Source organism: Diplodia seriata, assembly GCF_021436955.1.
Source record: "Diplodia seriata strain FDS-637 chromosome Unknown scaffold_11, whole genome shotgun sequence".
NCBI classification, from domain to species: Eukaryota; Fungi; Ascomycota; class Dothideomycetes; order Botryosphaeriales; family Botryosphaeriaceae; genus Diplodia; species Diplodia seriata.
This window is the reverse complement of record NW_027117318.1, coordinates 1,199,310-1,215,207: the sequence shown is the minus strand read 5'-3', so window position 1 is coordinate 1,215,207 and position 15,898 is coordinate 1,199,310. Positions and strand designations below refer to the sequence as shown.

The 15,898-nt window shown below is 58.4% G+C and overlaps 6 protein-coding genes across 6 annotated transcripts; 5 read left to right on the top strand and 1 right to left on the bottom strand.

Annotated features, from left to right (window-relative positions):
- Positions 1 to 353: 353 nt before the first annotated feature.
- On the top strand, positions 354 to 2,159 carry MgPP2CL-1 (mgpp2cl-1, protein phosphatase 2C-like protein 1; the record flags this gene model as incomplete). The annotated part of the gene is made up of 2 exons (XM_066781465.1): positions 354 to 1,697; positions 1,752 to 2,159. The coding sequence occupies 2 exons, from the start codon at positions 354 to 356 to the stop codon at positions 2,157 to 2,159; spliced, it is 1,752 nt and encodes a 583-aa protein (XP_066628467.1).
- Positions 2,160 to 3,561: 1,402 nt separating this feature from the next.
- On the top strand, positions 3,562 to 4,024 carry SNF4 (AMP-activated serine/threonine-protein kinase regulatory subunit; the record flags this gene model as incomplete). The annotated part of the gene is made up of 2 exons (XM_066781464.1): positions 3,562 to 3,566; positions 3,592 to 4,024. The coding sequence occupies 2 exons, from the start codon at positions 3,562 to 3,564 to the stop codon at positions 4,022 to 4,024; spliced, it is 438 nt and encodes a 145-aa protein (XP_066628466.1).
- Positions 4,025 to 6,926: 2,902 nt separating this feature from the next.
- SLS55_010072 (uncharacterized protein) lies at positions 6,927 to 8,671 on the top strand (the record flags this gene model as incomplete). Its single annotated transcript, XM_066781463.1, has 2 exons — positions 6,927 to 6,934; positions 7,162 to 8,671. 2 exons carry the CDS (start codon positions 6,927 to 6,929, stop codon positions 8,669 to 8,671), a joined length of 1,518 nt encoding a protein of 505 aa, XP_066628465.1.
- A 2,706-nt stretch (positions 8,672 to 11,377) lies between these two features.
- Positions 11,378 to 11,798, top strand: SLS55_010071 (uncharacterized protein; the record flags this gene model as incomplete). Its single annotated transcript, XM_066781462.1, has 2 exons — positions 11,378 to 11,382; positions 11,441 to 11,798. 2 exons carry the CDS (start codon positions 11,378 to 11,380, stop codon positions 11,796 to 11,798), a joined length of 363 nt encoding a protein of 120 aa, XP_066628464.1.
- A 1,743-nt stretch (positions 11,799 to 13,541) lies between these two features.
- dak1 (dihydroxyacetone kinase Dak1) lies at positions 13,542 to 14,407 on the top strand (the record flags this gene model as incomplete). Its single annotated transcript, XM_066781461.1, has 2 exons — positions 13,542 to 13,547; positions 13,742 to 14,407. 2 exons carry the CDS (start codon positions 13,542 to 13,544, stop codon positions 14,405 to 14,407), a joined length of 672 nt encoding a protein of 223 aa, XP_066628463.1.
- A 962-nt stretch (positions 14,408 to 15,369) lies between these two features.
- Positions 15,370 to 15,814, bottom strand: SMD2 (mRNA splicing protein; the record flags this gene model as incomplete). Its single annotated transcript, XM_066781460.1, has 3 exons — positions 15,370 to 15,631; positions 15,706 to 15,738; positions 15,792 to 15,814. The coding sequence occupies 3 exons, from the start codon at positions 15,812 to 15,814 to the stop codon at positions 15,370 to 15,372; spliced, it is 318 nt and encodes a 105-aa protein (XP_066628462.1).
- Between the last annotated feature and the right edge of the window lie 84 nt (positions 15,815 to 15,898).

Sequence of the window (15,898 nt, the reverse complement as noted above, 5' to 3'; positions counted from 1 at the left end):
CGTCCCCAGCCTCTCGGTTGCCGCAGCCTCGAGCCTGCGCTCACCTCTCGCACATCGCACCTCACCTCACCACCAACACCCAACTCCTGTGCGGCAGCCACCAGTGCCGCCCCCGCTGCGACATAGCCGTTGTCCCGCGCTTGAGACACCGCCCCCCTTCACCACCCGCCCCAGCGCCGACACGCCCCAGCGCCACTGTCCCGCGACCCCTCGATATCCACCCGTCGCCGCGCCGCCCTCCGCCAGCCCACAGCCCGCTCCGACCGACGCGTTCAGTCGTGTGCGCCACACCATCCAATCTGGCAGGCAGTAAGCGGAGGAGCTTTTCCAGCCAGGGAGGCCTGTTGAACAGGATGTTCGGCAGCTCTTCCGCGCCTGGAAAGGACATGAAGGAAGACGAAGCGGCTGTCGATGCCAATTCCCTCAATGATACGCGCAAGGCGCCCCCCATCGACATCCCGGGCGAGGCCAACGCCGCCGGCGAGAAACGAACCAGCACCGCAGGCAGCCCTTCCAACGGCAAGTCGGGCGAGGACGCTAGCCCGAGCACGGAGAAGAAGCGACGGAGCAGTGGTGTCTCGCGCGCAAGGGACATGCTCAACAGCGCGAAGCAGTCGCTGCATCTGCAGAGCTCTTCGCCCACCTCGTCCAACCTGGAGAAAGCCGCGCAGACGCCAATCCAGAAACTCAGCAAGAATGACCCTGCGCTCGGCGTTCCCCAAGGATCGCAGAACAACTCCGCTGGCGAGTCGCTGCCGGGCCCACACTCGACATTCCGCGTGGGCGTCACGGAGGATAAGAACAAGAAGTGCCGGAGAACCATGGAAGACACCCATGCGTACCTATACAACTTCCTTAGCACGCCGCAGCCTTCGCTCGAGCACTCAAGGCGCAAGGGCTCTAACTCTACACAGGATTCCAAGCCAAGCCTCTCTGACGTCTCAGAGCAGCCGGTGATGGAAACGGACAACGGTTACTTCTCTATCTTCGACGGCCATGCGGGCACTTTCGCAGCGGATTGGTGCGGCAAGAAGTTGCACTTGCTTCTTGAGGACGCCATTCGTAGGCAACCCAACACGCCGATTCCTGAGTTGTTAGATCAGACCTTCACCAATGTCGATCAGCAGCTGGAAAAGCTCCCACTGAAGAACAGCGGCTGCACTGCTGTTATTGCCGTGTTGAGGTGGGAGGACAGGGTACCCAACTCCAACTCGGCCACGGGATCAACGTCAATTGCCCCACTTGCTGCTGCTGCTTCTTCGCGGGCAACACAAGAAGGCAATGCGGACGTCACCGCCGCTGCGGATCCTTCCGCAGCAAACCCAGACGCAAACCCCGCCGTTCCAGCTCCAATTGAACCCGGCGATCCTCATGCTACAGAGGCGAAGCTTAGAGAAGTTGCTACACGCCAGCGCGTGCTGTACACAGCCAACGTCGGTGATGCTCGCATCGTCCTCTGCCGTAAAGGAAGGGCGCTCCGATTGTCGTATGACCACAAGGGCAGCGACGAGAACGAGGGCAGGCGCATCGCTAATGCTGGAGGACTCATATTGAATAACCGCGTGAACGGCGTCCTGGCCGTCACTCGTGCCCTGGGCGATGCATACATGAAGGACCTGGTAACTGGACACCCTTACACAACAGAAACGGTCATACAGCCTGATCAGGACGAGTTTATTATCCTAGCTTGCGATGGTGTAAGTCAAGTTCTTGCCGGATGAAAAGAGTATTTCCGCTGACAAATCATGCAGCTCTGGGATGTTTGCTCTGACCAGGAAGCGGTGGATTTGATCCGCAACATCAAAGACCCGCAAGCAGCATCTAAGGCGCTCGTCGACCACGCCCTCTCCAGGTTTTCCACCGACAATCTGTCCTGCATGATTGTTCGCTTTGACAACGAGGCTTTGCTCGCACGGCAGACTGACTCTTCGATTGGCGTGGACGGAGACGCTCTCCACAAGAAAGGAGGCGTCAGCGAGACGGAATCGATTGTTGGACAGGCAAAGAGGAGTCTCGGCGATGTCAGCGAGACAGACTTAGAGCAAGTCAGTGGCGAGATGATCTTGGAGGAAGAAGAGGCAGATCCTGGCCCCGAGCTCAATCCAGAAGCGCTAAAGGCAGCTAGAAAGGACAACAAGAAGGACAAGGATCAGGAATGAGCGGGGTCGGTATTGTTCTCAGCACAATCAGAGCTGAGGGCGTGGCTTTAAGCCATGGCGGCACGAAGTAACATGCTTTCGAGGATAGGGTTTAGCTTTGCGTGGGACATGGACTGCGAGCGTTCGAAGCCTGGCTTGCATGCATAAGGCTCGCTGGCGTTCACATGTGACGCGATTGCAGATGTATCGCGTAGTTGCTACACTCGCTTTTCATCTTTTCCTGTTTGTTGCAGATTAGGACAGCGGCAGTCTACCTAGTTCGAAATGCTTTTATTCGAGTCAGAAGCTAGCGCGCGGCATGTACGAAGGACGCGACGGCAGAGTGTGGTTGAGCTTGCAACGCGCGCATAAACGTTCCAAACCATTGGGCGCTTGGCCCTCGCGACTGACAGATGCTTGGCTCAGCAGCAACAGGCGATTGGGCGTCGAAATGAACGCATGGAGCGCAGTCGGATGCACGTGATTGCAGAGCGATTGCGGAGGATATCCCCCGTCGCAGATCGTTGCCATGCAACCCCACAGCTGGTGGGCCCGCGACCTCACCACCGTAACTTTCTATCGTGACCTTCCATTTCGCTCCGCCCACGCCCGATCGCCGCCTGCAGCTCCAGCCCGTCCACCGTGCACCTCTCCATGTGGCTGAGTCCCTGGAGTCGCCGCCATGTCCGCCGGAGCAGAGGCTGCGGAATCCGCGAGCACGTCCTCGCCCAGCGCTGCCACTGAGCTACCCCCGGCTCCAAACGGCCCCGCCTTCGTCACTCCCGCCTCATACCTGCGCCCGCCTCCTGCCGCCCGCCCCACGCAAGCTCCCAAGGTGCTCACGCCCACCGACAAGGAACAGATCGAAGCTCTGGTAGGTCGAGGCTGCGACATCCGGCCACGCTGCGGCGCAGGCGGTGAAGGCAAGGAACAAAGCTAATCTCGGGGCCTGAACCTCTCCTACAGCGCGCTATCCGAGCCTTCCTCAAGGTCCGCACGAGCTACGACGTCCTCCCCCTCAGCTTCCGCCTGATCATATTCGACACTTCCCTGCTCGTTAAGAAGAGCCTGAACATCCTCATCCAGAACGGTGGGCCATGCCTGCCCTCAGACGCGGTGGGCACGATGCTGATAGCTTCTACTCCTAGGAATCGTGTCCGCCCCGTTGTGGGATTCCAAAACCTCCACCTTCGCCGGCCTGCTCACGACATCCGACTACATCAATGTCATCCAATACTACTGGCACAATCCTGACGCTCTGGCGCAGATAGACCAGTTCCGGCTCAACAACCTGCGTGGTAGGCTGATATATGAACGAACGGTTGCTGCGGGAGTCTAACACGGCGATAGACATTGAAAAAGCCCTTGGCGTCACGCCCATCGAGACAGTGTCCATCCACCCGGAAAAACCACTCTACGAGGCATGCCGTCGAATGCTGGAGTCCCGGGCCAGGAGAATCCCCCTTGTCGACATCGACGATGAGACGCAGCGACACATGGTCGTCAGCGTCGTGACCCAGTACCGCATCCTGAAATTCATCGCGGTCAACGTCAAGGAGACGGAGAACCTGAAGAAGACGTTGAAGGAAATCAACGTGGGGTCGTATGAAAATTTGGCAACAGCCTCCATGGATACCCCGGTCATGGACGTCATCCATATGCTGGTTCGGAAGAGCATCTCCAGCGTTCCGATTCTGGACAGAGATGGTGAGCAACACGTGGATGCGTGCTTCGCGCGAGTGCAACTGACTTGTATAGGCGTCGTCATAAACGTGTTCGAGTCGGTCGATGTTATTACGCTCATCAAGGGTGGTGTGTATGACGATTTGAATCTCACCGTCGGCGAGGCGCTACTCAAGCGCAACGATGTAAGTTCGGTCGTTTGATGCAGATTGCCATGGTCGCTGACGGGCTCAGGACTTTGCCGGAATCTACACGTGTTCTATGTACGATCGCCTAGACACCATCTTCGACACAATTCGCAAGTCTCGAGTCCACCGCCTGGTGGTCATCGACGAGAACAGCAGGCTGAAGGGGGTACTGACTCTGAGCGACATACTGGAATATGTCCTTCTGGAGGGCGAAGGAGACGAGCCCCCCTCATGAGGTCCATAAGACGATGACCGGCAACTCAAGTCCAATCTGACCAGCCTTAATAAGTACAGCAAGGCTTGCAGGTCGAGCGGACAGATTTTGTTTTCGGGATAATTGTTTTTAAGAGGATAGGATTTGGTGTAATATGATGGGCAAGGAGGTGGATGCATATAACTGGGTTGGATCTAGAGGCGTCTACTGAGCATGTACTTTGAAACGGTCTCCTACTTTTTTCACAACGGAGTTTCGAGGATTCGGCCTCTGCAACAGACAAAGGATGCTTGCCTGGTGCTGTAAAGCTTTCGGTACGTCGTTCTTCACACTACTCTGATGCACATGCCAATCCTGGACATCAGTGAGCGAGGCATTTTCGAAGGAGAGCAGCTCCTTCTGCCTGGCTGCACCTCGTATTTGAGCATGTTCGAGCCAACAGCGTGCGCACGATCGACTGCAAGTCCGCAAATGCATACGCCACGAAGGAGCAGTCTTCTCGTCGTCGCCGTCGCATGGGTCAGCAGCGCGACCATTGAAGCGTGCCGCGCACAACGCCATCCGGCTGACCGTTGTCCCACTCGGGCAGGTGGGTTTCCCTAGCCGCGAGGAACCGCCAACCGCTGAGATGCTGTTTCTGCTGGCGATTGGCCAAGGCAACCCGCTGCTGCATCCTTGGCCGAAGGAATCTCTTGTGTATGACGCTTTGTCGCACTGGATGGTCAGAAGACGCGGCGCGAGTGTTTGACTTCTGCGACGGGAGCGCCGACGTTCAGCTGAGGTGTCTCTCCGAGGGTAGCAATCAACCCTCGACCTAAAGACCGGCGGGCGAGTTTGCTCGCGGGGAGGACTCCAGGCGGCGAGCATTCGAATTAAGTGGCACGCGTGTAGCGCAGCTGCGGTGGCAGTCGCACGGCGCGGCCGGGTAAACGAGAACGAATAATCAAACGCTGACACGCAGCTCGTCGGTGAGTGGATGGATAAGAGGAAGGCTTCTGGAAGCGTGGAATAATCAAGAAGTGGCTAAGCCTAGCTAAGGCCAGGGCCAACGGCTCGCCAAAAGCTTTTGCCGCAGACAGGCAGTTGCACCGGCGCTACCCCAAGCCTTTGCGCACCCGCGTTCGAGACCTCACCCCGAGTCAGGCCAACCCATGACCGCCCACGCCCATTCTCCGCCTCCGCCCTGCCCGCGCGGCCCCCAGCCCTGGGAGCTAGGGCCTCCGGACTGCAGTTTTCGTTGGCAGTTTTGGTTTGTCCGCCGCCGGGCGTCAGCCCTCCGCCTATCAAGATAGCTGCCCAGGAAGCACCCACGCAACGACACAAGGCGAATTTCTCCGTCGGCGGGCGAGCATGTGGCGTGAGGAGCGTGGGTGGTGTTGACGAGGAGAATTTTCCATGATTCGTCTTCTGCGTCTCCGGGAAGCTGTCATGGAGGGAAAAGTGGTAGCACGACCCATGCTGCGCCGGCCAACAATTACCTGCAGCCTCCATTCAACTTGCGGGGAAGAGCGACCAGGGTCTTGTCCGACCCGTTGAAGCGTCTCCTCTCCAGGCTGCTCTCGATCGCACGCGCGATCCCAGCTTGGTGGGTACCTCCGCGTTGCGAGCCGCACCTGTCACGTATCTTCGTCTTTCAGCCGCAGCACACCATCACCATTACACGGATCTCGCCTCGGCCGATGCTCACCTTTTCCCACGTCGATACGGGCGCGCCCGCGACCAAAAGTGCCGAGAAAGGCCAGTCCCGTATCATGGAACACTAAATGCTTAACGCAACGCTTGAACGCCGTCTATCGCGCCCACCGAGTCGACCACGGACGCGATCTTGTTAGTATTTGACATAGATACGCGGCGTCAACGGCGACAAAGACAGATAGCAGCTGCTTGTGGCGGGTAATGGTCATCATCCTCTTCTTCGTTGTCGGTAGCGGCGAGGAAGTCGACGACCATTCGACATCCAGCAGGAATTCAGGCCTTGGTCTGTCATCTTCGCCACATCTATCAGGATTTCCCGGGGTTGGAGGGGACTCGTGGAAAGAAATCTGCTCTCTGGTGAGCGCGGAAACACTCCAACGGAGTTCCCGCTACCGGACTAACCGCCTAAGGGAGGAGGGAGATGCGAGAGGCGCAAGGCTAGGCCCAACTACGGCGCGGGGGGCGAGCACAAGGGCACCTGTCGTTCCAGATTCATGCTGCAGTGCGGTCTGCCTGCGCGTCGCCATTGGGCCGCGCGTGGCGTGCGGTACCTACCGGGGCGCGGGAGGCCTGCATCTGGGCGCTGCGGCTTGACTTGCTTGCGTGATAATGTTCCAGCCGGATGGGATGCTGGCCTGCCAGCGATCGTTTGCCTTGTGCTGCGCTCGCCGTATGGGGGGTATAAAGAACCGCCGGTGTCACTGCATGCAGATGTGTCCTTCCGTTTCATCTCATATCCCTTGTATTTCCAATCTTCACCTCGACCGTTCCGCCGACACCAACCGGGGCGTCAGGCTATCTGGACAGGGCTCGCCCTTCTTCCCTCCCCTCTACAACCTTCCAGTTCAGAGGGCGCGCAAGAGCAAGGCTCTTCCCTTTCTACAATGGCCGAGAAAGACTTGTACTCCGTCGACGTCGGTGGCCACGAGCCACCCCACCATGAAGCTCACGACATTAAGGATGTCGTCGACCAAAAGGGAATTGCGGTTGGCGAGGCTGCCGATGTCTATGGCGACGTTCAGACTGCTGAGGAATACGGATACGTACACAGAGGGTCAGTACTCATGTGTAGTCTTCAGACTTCATTCCAACTTTCACTTCAGCCTTCACGCCAATCTCGATTTTCACTCTCCACCCTCCAACACCAGTCTTCAGTTTCACTCTCCACCCTCCAACACCAGTCTTCATTTTCACTCTCCACCCTCCAACACCAGTCTTCAATCTCCCACTAACAACCCTCCAGATTGAAGTCTCGTCACATCCAATTCATTGCCCTCGGCGGTACCATCGGCACCGGTCTCTTCCTCGGTATCGGCAAGGCGTTCGCTACGTCTGGTCCTCTCTCTGTGCTCCTCGGCTACTCGTTCACCGGTCTCGCTGTGTTCGGTATGATGCAATGTCTGGGCGAAATGACCACCTGGCTGCCCCTCCCTGGTGCTATTCCTCAGTACTGCGCGCGCTACGTTGACCCGGCGATGGGGTTCGCGGTGGGCTTCAATTCTTGGTACCAATCAGCGATCACACTGTGTGCTGAGATCTCAGCGGCAGCCGTGGTCATCGGATACTGGAATGACGAGATCACTCAGGGTGCGTGGATTACACTCATCATCGTGCTGGTGATTTGTCTCAACATCTTCGCCGTGGCCATCTATGGAGAGGCCGAGTTCGTCTTCGCGTCGATCAAGATCATTACCATCGTCGGCCTGATCATCATGGCCCTTTGTCTGGATCTCGGTGGAGGTAACAAGCAGGGCCGCCTCGGATTCCGTTACTGGAAGGATCCCGGTGCGATGAAGGAGTACATCGGCACCGGCGACACGGGACGCTTCCTTGGTCTCTTCGCCACGCTAGTGAACGCCGCTTTCTCGTACGGTGGAGTGGAGATGGTTGCCGTCGCTGCGGGTGAAGCCGACGACCCACGCCGCAACATCCCCAAGGCGGTGCGCCGTGTCTTCTGGCGTATCCTCTTCTTCTACGTCCTCGGCTCGCTCGCCATCGGCGTCCTCGTCCCCTCGGACGACGAGCACCTCCTCTCGGACGGGCCCGGCGCCGCGCGCTCGCCCTGGGTCATCGCCATCAACCGCGCGGGCGTGCCAGTGCTGCCGCACATCATCAACGCCGTCATCCTCACGTCGGCGTCGTCGTCGGCCAACGCCTTCCTCTTCACCGGCTCGCGCTACCTGTTCGGCATCGCGCAGAACCACCAGGCGCCCAAGTTCCTGCTCAAGTGCTCGCGCACCGGCGTCCCGTACTACTGCGTCGCCGTCACGGCGGCCGTGTCGCTGCTGACGTACATGTCGCTGTCGTCGGGCGCCAACGAGGTGTTCAACTGGATGATGAACATCACGACCATCGCCCAGCTCTTCACCTGGTGCAGCATCCTCATCGCGTACATCCGCTTCCGCAAGGCGTGCGAGGCGCAGGGCGTCCGCAACGACCAGCTGCCGTTCCGCTCAAGGGGTCAGCCCTACCTCGCCTACGCCACCCTCGGCTACTTCGCCGTCATCATCCTGTTCAACGGCTTCGCCGTCTTCACAAAGGGCAACTGGAGCATCGACGATTTCATTACCGCCTACATCGGCATCCCCATCTACTTCGGCCTGTACATCTTCTGGAAGGTCTTCAAGCGCGAGCCGATCGTCAAGATCGAGGAGATGGACATTTGGACCGGCAAGGCGGCGCTGGACGCGCAGGTGTGGCCCGAGCGTATCCCCAGGAACTGGATGGAGAAGGTGTGGTTCTGGATTGCGTAGAGAGAAATTGTTTGCCTTTTTGTTTGTGATATCCTGATGTGCGATGACGACTGCGGGGGGAGAGGAAGAGACGGGGAGGATATGTGGTTTATGTCCTGTTATGGTCACTTAATGAATCATCTTGATGAAATATCTTCATGCTTGGACGTTTGCTCGTTTTGATGGTGCGCTTGCGCAGGGAGTGTCGCGGTGATAGTGAAAAGCGCTGGATGGCAGGATGGTGTAGATTCGGATTCCTCCATCGAATGTAGGTACTTCGTTGTTTTCTCCGGAAAAGCAGTTCCAGTATTTATCCGCTCCCAAGTCGGAAAAAGAGGCACGTCGCGCAACCCCTCTCATCACCCCGCTGTTGTTCCCCTCCCAACTCCCTGTTTTCGGTCGGAAAAGTGCGGTGAGGGGGGACATGGAATACTAGGTTGTATCATTTGCCTGGAGTCGTAGGGTAGAGGGAATGGTGGGAAATCTTTTCGGAGACTGTCCGCCGGCTATATATGTGTTGTGGGTGTGGTCAGAGAAAAGGGGAATTACTGGCGCTGGGAGCTTTCGGTAGGGCGCTCCAGATGTCCCGTTTTGGGAATTGGACTCGAGTATGGGTTGAACGTTGCAGGCGCGTGGGAATCGCACCTGGGTTGGCGATGGAGGGCTAGGGTTTCAGAGGTGCTTGTATGACTTGGGTTTGCATCTGAAATTTTGGACAGACGGGTTGAAATGACTGATGTAGTTTGGTGCTGTATTGCGACCCCGGAAGTCTCATGACAATCGTGTAATTTGGAACACCAATGAATGTGGTTGCTTTTGGGATACGAACAGAGGGATAAGATGAATAGGATGAATAGCAAGAAGAAAATTTCCGTTAGCATCCAACAGTGTGTACGCACTGCAACCATTACATCTGAGATGTCCCGCTTCGATGGGAGATGGTAGAATGAAAGACAGCATGAAGAAAATAGCCGTAGGGTGGACTTGTTAGCTCTGCCCAACACCAGAGCTTCACTTTGAGCCCGTTTCCCAGAGCTTCCGACCCTTCCTCCCATGTCCAAGCCCGCGTGCCATCAGCGAAGAGCCCCAGAACCCGCCTCCACCACCCCCATCCCCCAGTGCTTGCAACCCCATCCATCCGCCTTCCCTCCTAGACCCCCGCTTCCCCACCATCAACATGATCCCTCAACCACGCCCCCAACCCCAACAACCTCCCCCAAGCCTCCCTCCCCCCCGCATCCTCCCTGATCTCCCCCAAAAACCGCTCGACCTCCCCGTCTCTTTGTCCCTGCCGCTGCCGCCGGCGCTCCGCGTACATGTCCTCGACCCACCGCGCCAGCCGCGCCGCGACGCGCGTGTGCGAGGCCAGGCGCCGCTCGGCCGCGCGGCGCAGGCGGCGCTCGTCGGCGAGGGATGTCTGGAGCTCGGCGAGGAGGGTACTGGTGTGGGTGTGGCGGCGGGATGTGAGGGGGGTGTGGGGGTGGGAGTGGGATTGTTGCTGTTGTTGGGTTTGGCGAGTGGTGGTGGTGGTGGTGGTGGTGGTGGTGGTGGAGGCGGGGTTGTTGGGGGAGAGAAGGCGTTGTCGCTTTTCGAGGGGGAGGGCGTCGATGTCTTCGAATCCGTCGTCGTCGTCTTCCGAGGTGGTGGTGGCGGGTTGCGGCGAGTGGGATGGTCTGGGTGATGATGCGGTCTTTGCGTGTTCGGAAGTGAGGCCGTGGTCTGGGTTCAGTGTGAGGGTGAGCCTGGGGCGTCCGGTTTTCTCCGCCTGGCGCGGGGGATCGTGTGTGGCAGCGAGGGCATTGGTCTCCGGGGTGCCGGTGAGGTCCAGGACTTCGACTGGTCCGTCCGGGCCCGCCTCGGTGATGGCCTCCGTCTCTAATCCCATGACCACTTATGGGGTTCTTGTGAGATGAGGCTGTGGTGGGAAGTCTGACTTCTGTACAAGTTGAGATTGAGGGAGCTTGCTGCAGTTCGGGGATACTGAGTACGTTGAAGATGCTTGTATATAGCCTCTGGAGCACGCTTCGGCGAGAGGAAGTGGAGAAGAGTGTGCAACGTGATTTAGGTACACTTAGACCCTCGATTTAACACCTGCCCACGGCTCTGTTTGGGAAGAGCTGCAGTTCTCGCTGCCCAGTTCGGAAAGAGGTCAAGGAAGCTATCTCATTGTTCAGCAAAGAGAAAGAGAGCATTGCCATTTCAACTGATAAGAATCGAGAATGAAGACTTTGAGCTGTTGACGGGGAAGAAGGAAGAAGGTGAACAGCAGCGAGAGGTCATACAACGAAAAAGAATCGAGTATGTCCATTTCAGCATCCCAAAGGGGAGTTCGAAGAGATAGTATGCAGGACGCCTGTTTTCGTGCTCCAAATTTGCGAGAGCACACGATGTGGCTTCTGGGGTAACTCAAGTAGTCACATAAGCCCTCACGGTGGAGCTATCGTTCGCTGTGAAAGTTGAGGTGTAAGAGGCTGATCTGGATCAGACTGAGACTTGCGACGACGAACGCGAAGGATAGCCTGTGATCCCAGAAAGGGCCAAGCCCTAGAAGTCTCCCGGATGGGCAATCGTCCCGTGACTGCCAAACGAAGACGGTGCGCGCCCGCGGAACTTTGAACACCGCGGCTCCACGTCCTTCTCTTCGCAACTTCATCCCCCAAGCCCACAACACGGCCACCACCAGCGACAACGCACTGTTCTGCTCCAACATTCTCAGTATGTCTGTCCATGAAGTCGCGGGATCTGAGCAGATGCTACTAATGTCTACAATATCTTCAACGCACCTCACAGCAATATGCCCAGCGGCAAGCGCGTCAGCTTCTCCGCGTCCCACATGGGCCCCGGAGGTGAAGCCTCCAACGAGGCGGCGAAGACCGGCACTTCGCCGCCAAAGCACAAGCCCACGGCACGCAACCTGGCGCAGTTCCAGGACATCCTCGCCAAGACATCCGAGGATTTCAAGAACATGAAGGTGGTTAATGAAGAAGAGCTGGCACGGGATGTCGCAACCAACGCAGGTGATCTGGATTCACTCAAGAACACTTTGCATGACGGAATGAAGCTGGGCGGTCAAAAGACCGGACTGGCGCTGACCGAAATGCTGTTGGGAGAGTTCAAGGCAGCTGTAGACGGCGAGGTGGCCTCGTAAGTGTCCAGCGCCCGCAAGCTTTTCGGTCACTGATACACCAATAGGCAGGAAGAACGCGCGCGCGAGCGCCACGAGCGCCGGAAGTGATGCCCGCCCGCTCAAGGTTGTTTGTGAGACGAGAAGGACACTTGCCAACGGAGGCTGAGAGGATTTGCTGTGAGGGAAGGCGACAGAATACGTTCGCTTTGACATGGAGAAGACACTAAGATAAGAGGCGCGGAAATGGAAGGTTCCTCACCTGATTGTTGAAGTCCTGATCAGGCAGGAATTACCACTGGCCACACGATAGTCGAGTCTGTCTCCTTTTCTCGGCCCCGAGCGAAGCTGGGCCAAGCGCCGGGACGCGTGAATTTCAAAGCGCAGGATTCTGGACTTCGATCCCTATCAACCACAACGCGCTGGAGATGGACGCGACTCAACAAATTCTCGTCGCGGCGTGCTGCGCTCTCAAAGCGGCATCGGTGAGCGCCAGCCGACGGCGCGTCGGGATTCCCCATGCGGACGCCTCGCTGCCCCGCTGCACCCCGCAATGAGTTGCAGCCGACTGCGCCTGCGCCTGGCCATCCCGCGCGGGGCATGCTCGCAAACCACACGGAAGACGGCCCCCGGACCAAGCCCAGCTCGACCTCAACTGAGGCTTGTGCCCCGAGTCGCGTGCAATGACGACGGGCTCAGCTTCGGATTCCCGCTTCCCCCTCTCCCTTCCGCCGTTCCCTCTTAAAGCCCGCCCCTCTGCTGCTGCTGCCGCTGCTGCTTCTACTGTCGACATTGTCCCTCCAATTTCCAACCGCCGCTTGCCTTTTCTTCCCCCAGCACCAATTGCTGTTTATTATACCCTTAGACTGTTCTCAGACAGCTTGCGAGACTCAGTCGCCGACCCTCGCGCTTCCAAGCTCGAAAAACCACAGCTCCCACAATGTCCGGTATGTCACGATCACAGGCGTTGTTGTTTTGCCACCTCCCACGGGGGCTCCTCCGCTGATCCCGCACGCGCACCAACAACACTCCACCATTCCCCCACCACGCCACCCTCATCCCCTTCTGTGCCGCAGCCGCCCGCCCCCAACGGACCCAATTCTTTTTTGCTTCATCCCCCGACCCCGACCCATTCGCCCACGCGCGCCCATCACCAATCCCACCCACCCACCCGAGCTCCACCTTCGCCCCCCAACCCACCGGACACCAGCCGCATCCAACGAGATCGCACGCGCTGACAAAAGAATTCGCCTCCAGCCAAGCACTTCATCCACGACCCCGCGCACCTGGTCAACCGCGCGCTGCAGGGCGTGACGCACACGAACCCGGCCGTCGCGCTCGATGCGGAGAACAAGGTCATCTACGCGCGGCCCTCGCCCGCGACGGCGCAGAGCGTGTCGCTCGTGTCGGGCGGCGGCGCCGGCCACGAGCCCAGCTTCGCCAACTTCGTCGGCCGCGGCATGCTGGCCGCCGCCGTGTCCGGCACCATCTTCGCCAGCCCCAACGCCGAGCAGATCCGCCGCTGCATCCTGAAGCGCGTCGAGAGGAAGAAGGGCGTTTTGGTCATCGTGATGAACTACACCGTGAGTTTTGCTGCCGTTCCTTGTTTTCTTGGGGAAAAGAAGGAATGTCGTGGAATCCGCGGGGGTGGTGGGGCTTCTTGGATGTTGTGGCTGACATGTGGAATGATTTGCGTGATTCTAGGGCGACGTCCTGAACTTCGGCATGGCGGTCGAGAAGGCGCGCGCCAGCGGGACCGAGGCGGAAATGGTCGTCGTCGCCGACGACGTGGGCGTGGGCCGCCAGCGCGGCGGCAAGGTGGGCAGGAGAGGCATCGCCGGGACGGTGCTGGTGCAGAAGATTGCCGGAGCGCTTGCCGCTAAGGGGTATGATCACCCGAGCTTCGTTGTTGGGGGCAGTGGGGAGACACAAGGTGGGCTGACAAACCTTGCAGGGCTTCGTTGAAGGAAGTCACCGACGTGGCGCAGCTTGTCTGCAAAAACCTGGCCTCCATCGGCGCTTCGCTCGCCCACGTGCACGTTCCCGGCCGCGTGGTGACGGGACCGACCGATGAAGACCTCAAGGACTCCGAGGTGGAGATTGGCATGGGTATACACAATGAGGCTGGCTCGGAGCGCAAAGAGGTCGACTTCCCTTCGCTGGTCAAGAACATGCTCTCGAAGCTGCTGGACCCGACTGATACCGACCGGAGCTTCATCAGCATCTCGGAGAAGGACCAGACCGTGCTGCTGGTGAACAACCTGGGCGGTGTCAGCCCGCTCGAGATGGGCGGTATCACGGCCGAGGTTGTCGACCAGCTGGAGGCGAATTGGAAGATCAAGCCGGTCAGGATTATTTCGGGCACTTTCATGACCAGCCTCAACGGCCTCGGCTTCAGCATCTCGCTCCTCAAGGTCGCAGACACTGGTCTGGGCAGCGGGAACTCGTTCCTTGAGCTCCTGGATGATCCCGCCGAGGCACCGGGCTGGTCTGCTGCAATCCCCAGTAAGACTTGGGAGGAGAAGCCGACCGCGACGCTCACCGAGGAAGGCAACGGCGAGGAGGATTCCAAGCCGAGCAACCTGCAATGTGAGTGTTTTATCCCAAGTGGAATTCGGACGGCGAGGGGCTGACAAAAACGTAGTGGATTCGGCTGTGGCGAAGAAGGCGCTTGAGGCCGGCTTGAAACAAGTCATTGCCGCCGAACCAGATATCACAAACTACGACACCATCGTCGGCGACGGTGATTGCGGTATCGGTCTCCGCCGCGGTGCTGAAGGTGGGCATTCCCCTCTTGCTGTGATAACAAACGACTGACTCACGTGTCCAGCCCTGCTCAACATGCTTGAGACGACGAAGACGCCTAATGATGCAGGGCTCTTGTTGCATGACATCACGCACGTGGTTGAGAAGGAGATGGACGGCACTTCTGGTGCAATTTACGCCATCTTCCTCAATGCGTTGTCCCACGGCCTCCGTGTTCAGGCCAACGGATCGTCAAAGCCGGTGACACCCGAGATCTGGGCGAAAGCCCTGCAGACTTCTCTCGATTCGCTTGCGAGATACACTCCTGCCCGTCCCGGCGACCGGACTTTGATAGACGCACTGTATCCGTTCGTGGAGACTCTTGCAAAGACTGGAGATGCGAAAGCAGCGGCGAAGGCAGCAGAGGACGGCGCGAACGGAACGAAGGGTATGCACGCCTCTCTGGGGAGGTCAGTCTACATCGGAGGAAGCGGGTACCAGCAAGTTCCGGATCCTGGCGCCCATGGCTTGAGTCAATTTTTGACGGGCTTGAGCAACAACCTATAGGTGAGTCATACAGGTTGACTTGGGGGCTCCTTTTTCCGTAGCGCGTATTTCCAGCAATGAGTAATCATAATTTGGGTTATCCGATCGACTCTATGAACGCCGTGCCCGTGCGCTTTTTTCCAGACGCATGCCAAATAGAACCTTGAACGATCACACGCACCTCCGTAATTTTCAGGTGGCGGTTTTTAGCTGAGGAGGACAAGGATGACGGAGTCGCCACGGAGGAACCTGTGCAATAGACCGTCAGCCGGTACCCACGGCATGTTTCGGGATCATCACTTTCTTACATCTTGCTGATGAATCTATCCTTGTTGACGGCCCTGCCGGGCTTGCCGTTGGCGAGCTTAGGCTTCTCGGTCCACATCTCCTTGACGTTCTCCAGCACCATGTTGCAATGCCTGTCGAAGGCCTTGACGCGCGCGAGGAGCTTCCGGTTGTTGCGGCACGAGATCAGGACCTGCGTGTGCGAGCGCACGGCCGTCTGGAGGAGGGAAAGCGGCCCGGAGGTGAATTCGTGCTCTTCAAGCTGGGCAATCTCGTACTCGCTGCGTTGGAAATGTCAGCCGGGCGAAACTGTTGTTGGGGGCGCGCGCGACGGGATGCGATTGTGAGGACGTACGTCAACTGGTCGCGGGGCTTGCCCATAAGCTCCCTGGTGATTTTGTCAGCATGGGTGCAGCGAGCGGGGTTGAGCGCGGTTCGTACGCAATCTTTGTCTGGTCGGCCATGGTTGCGGTGTTGACGGCAGGATAGTTGGCAGTGGTCGGTGGTAGCTCGAGACAGCCTTTGCGATGGACGACGTTCCGCTGCGG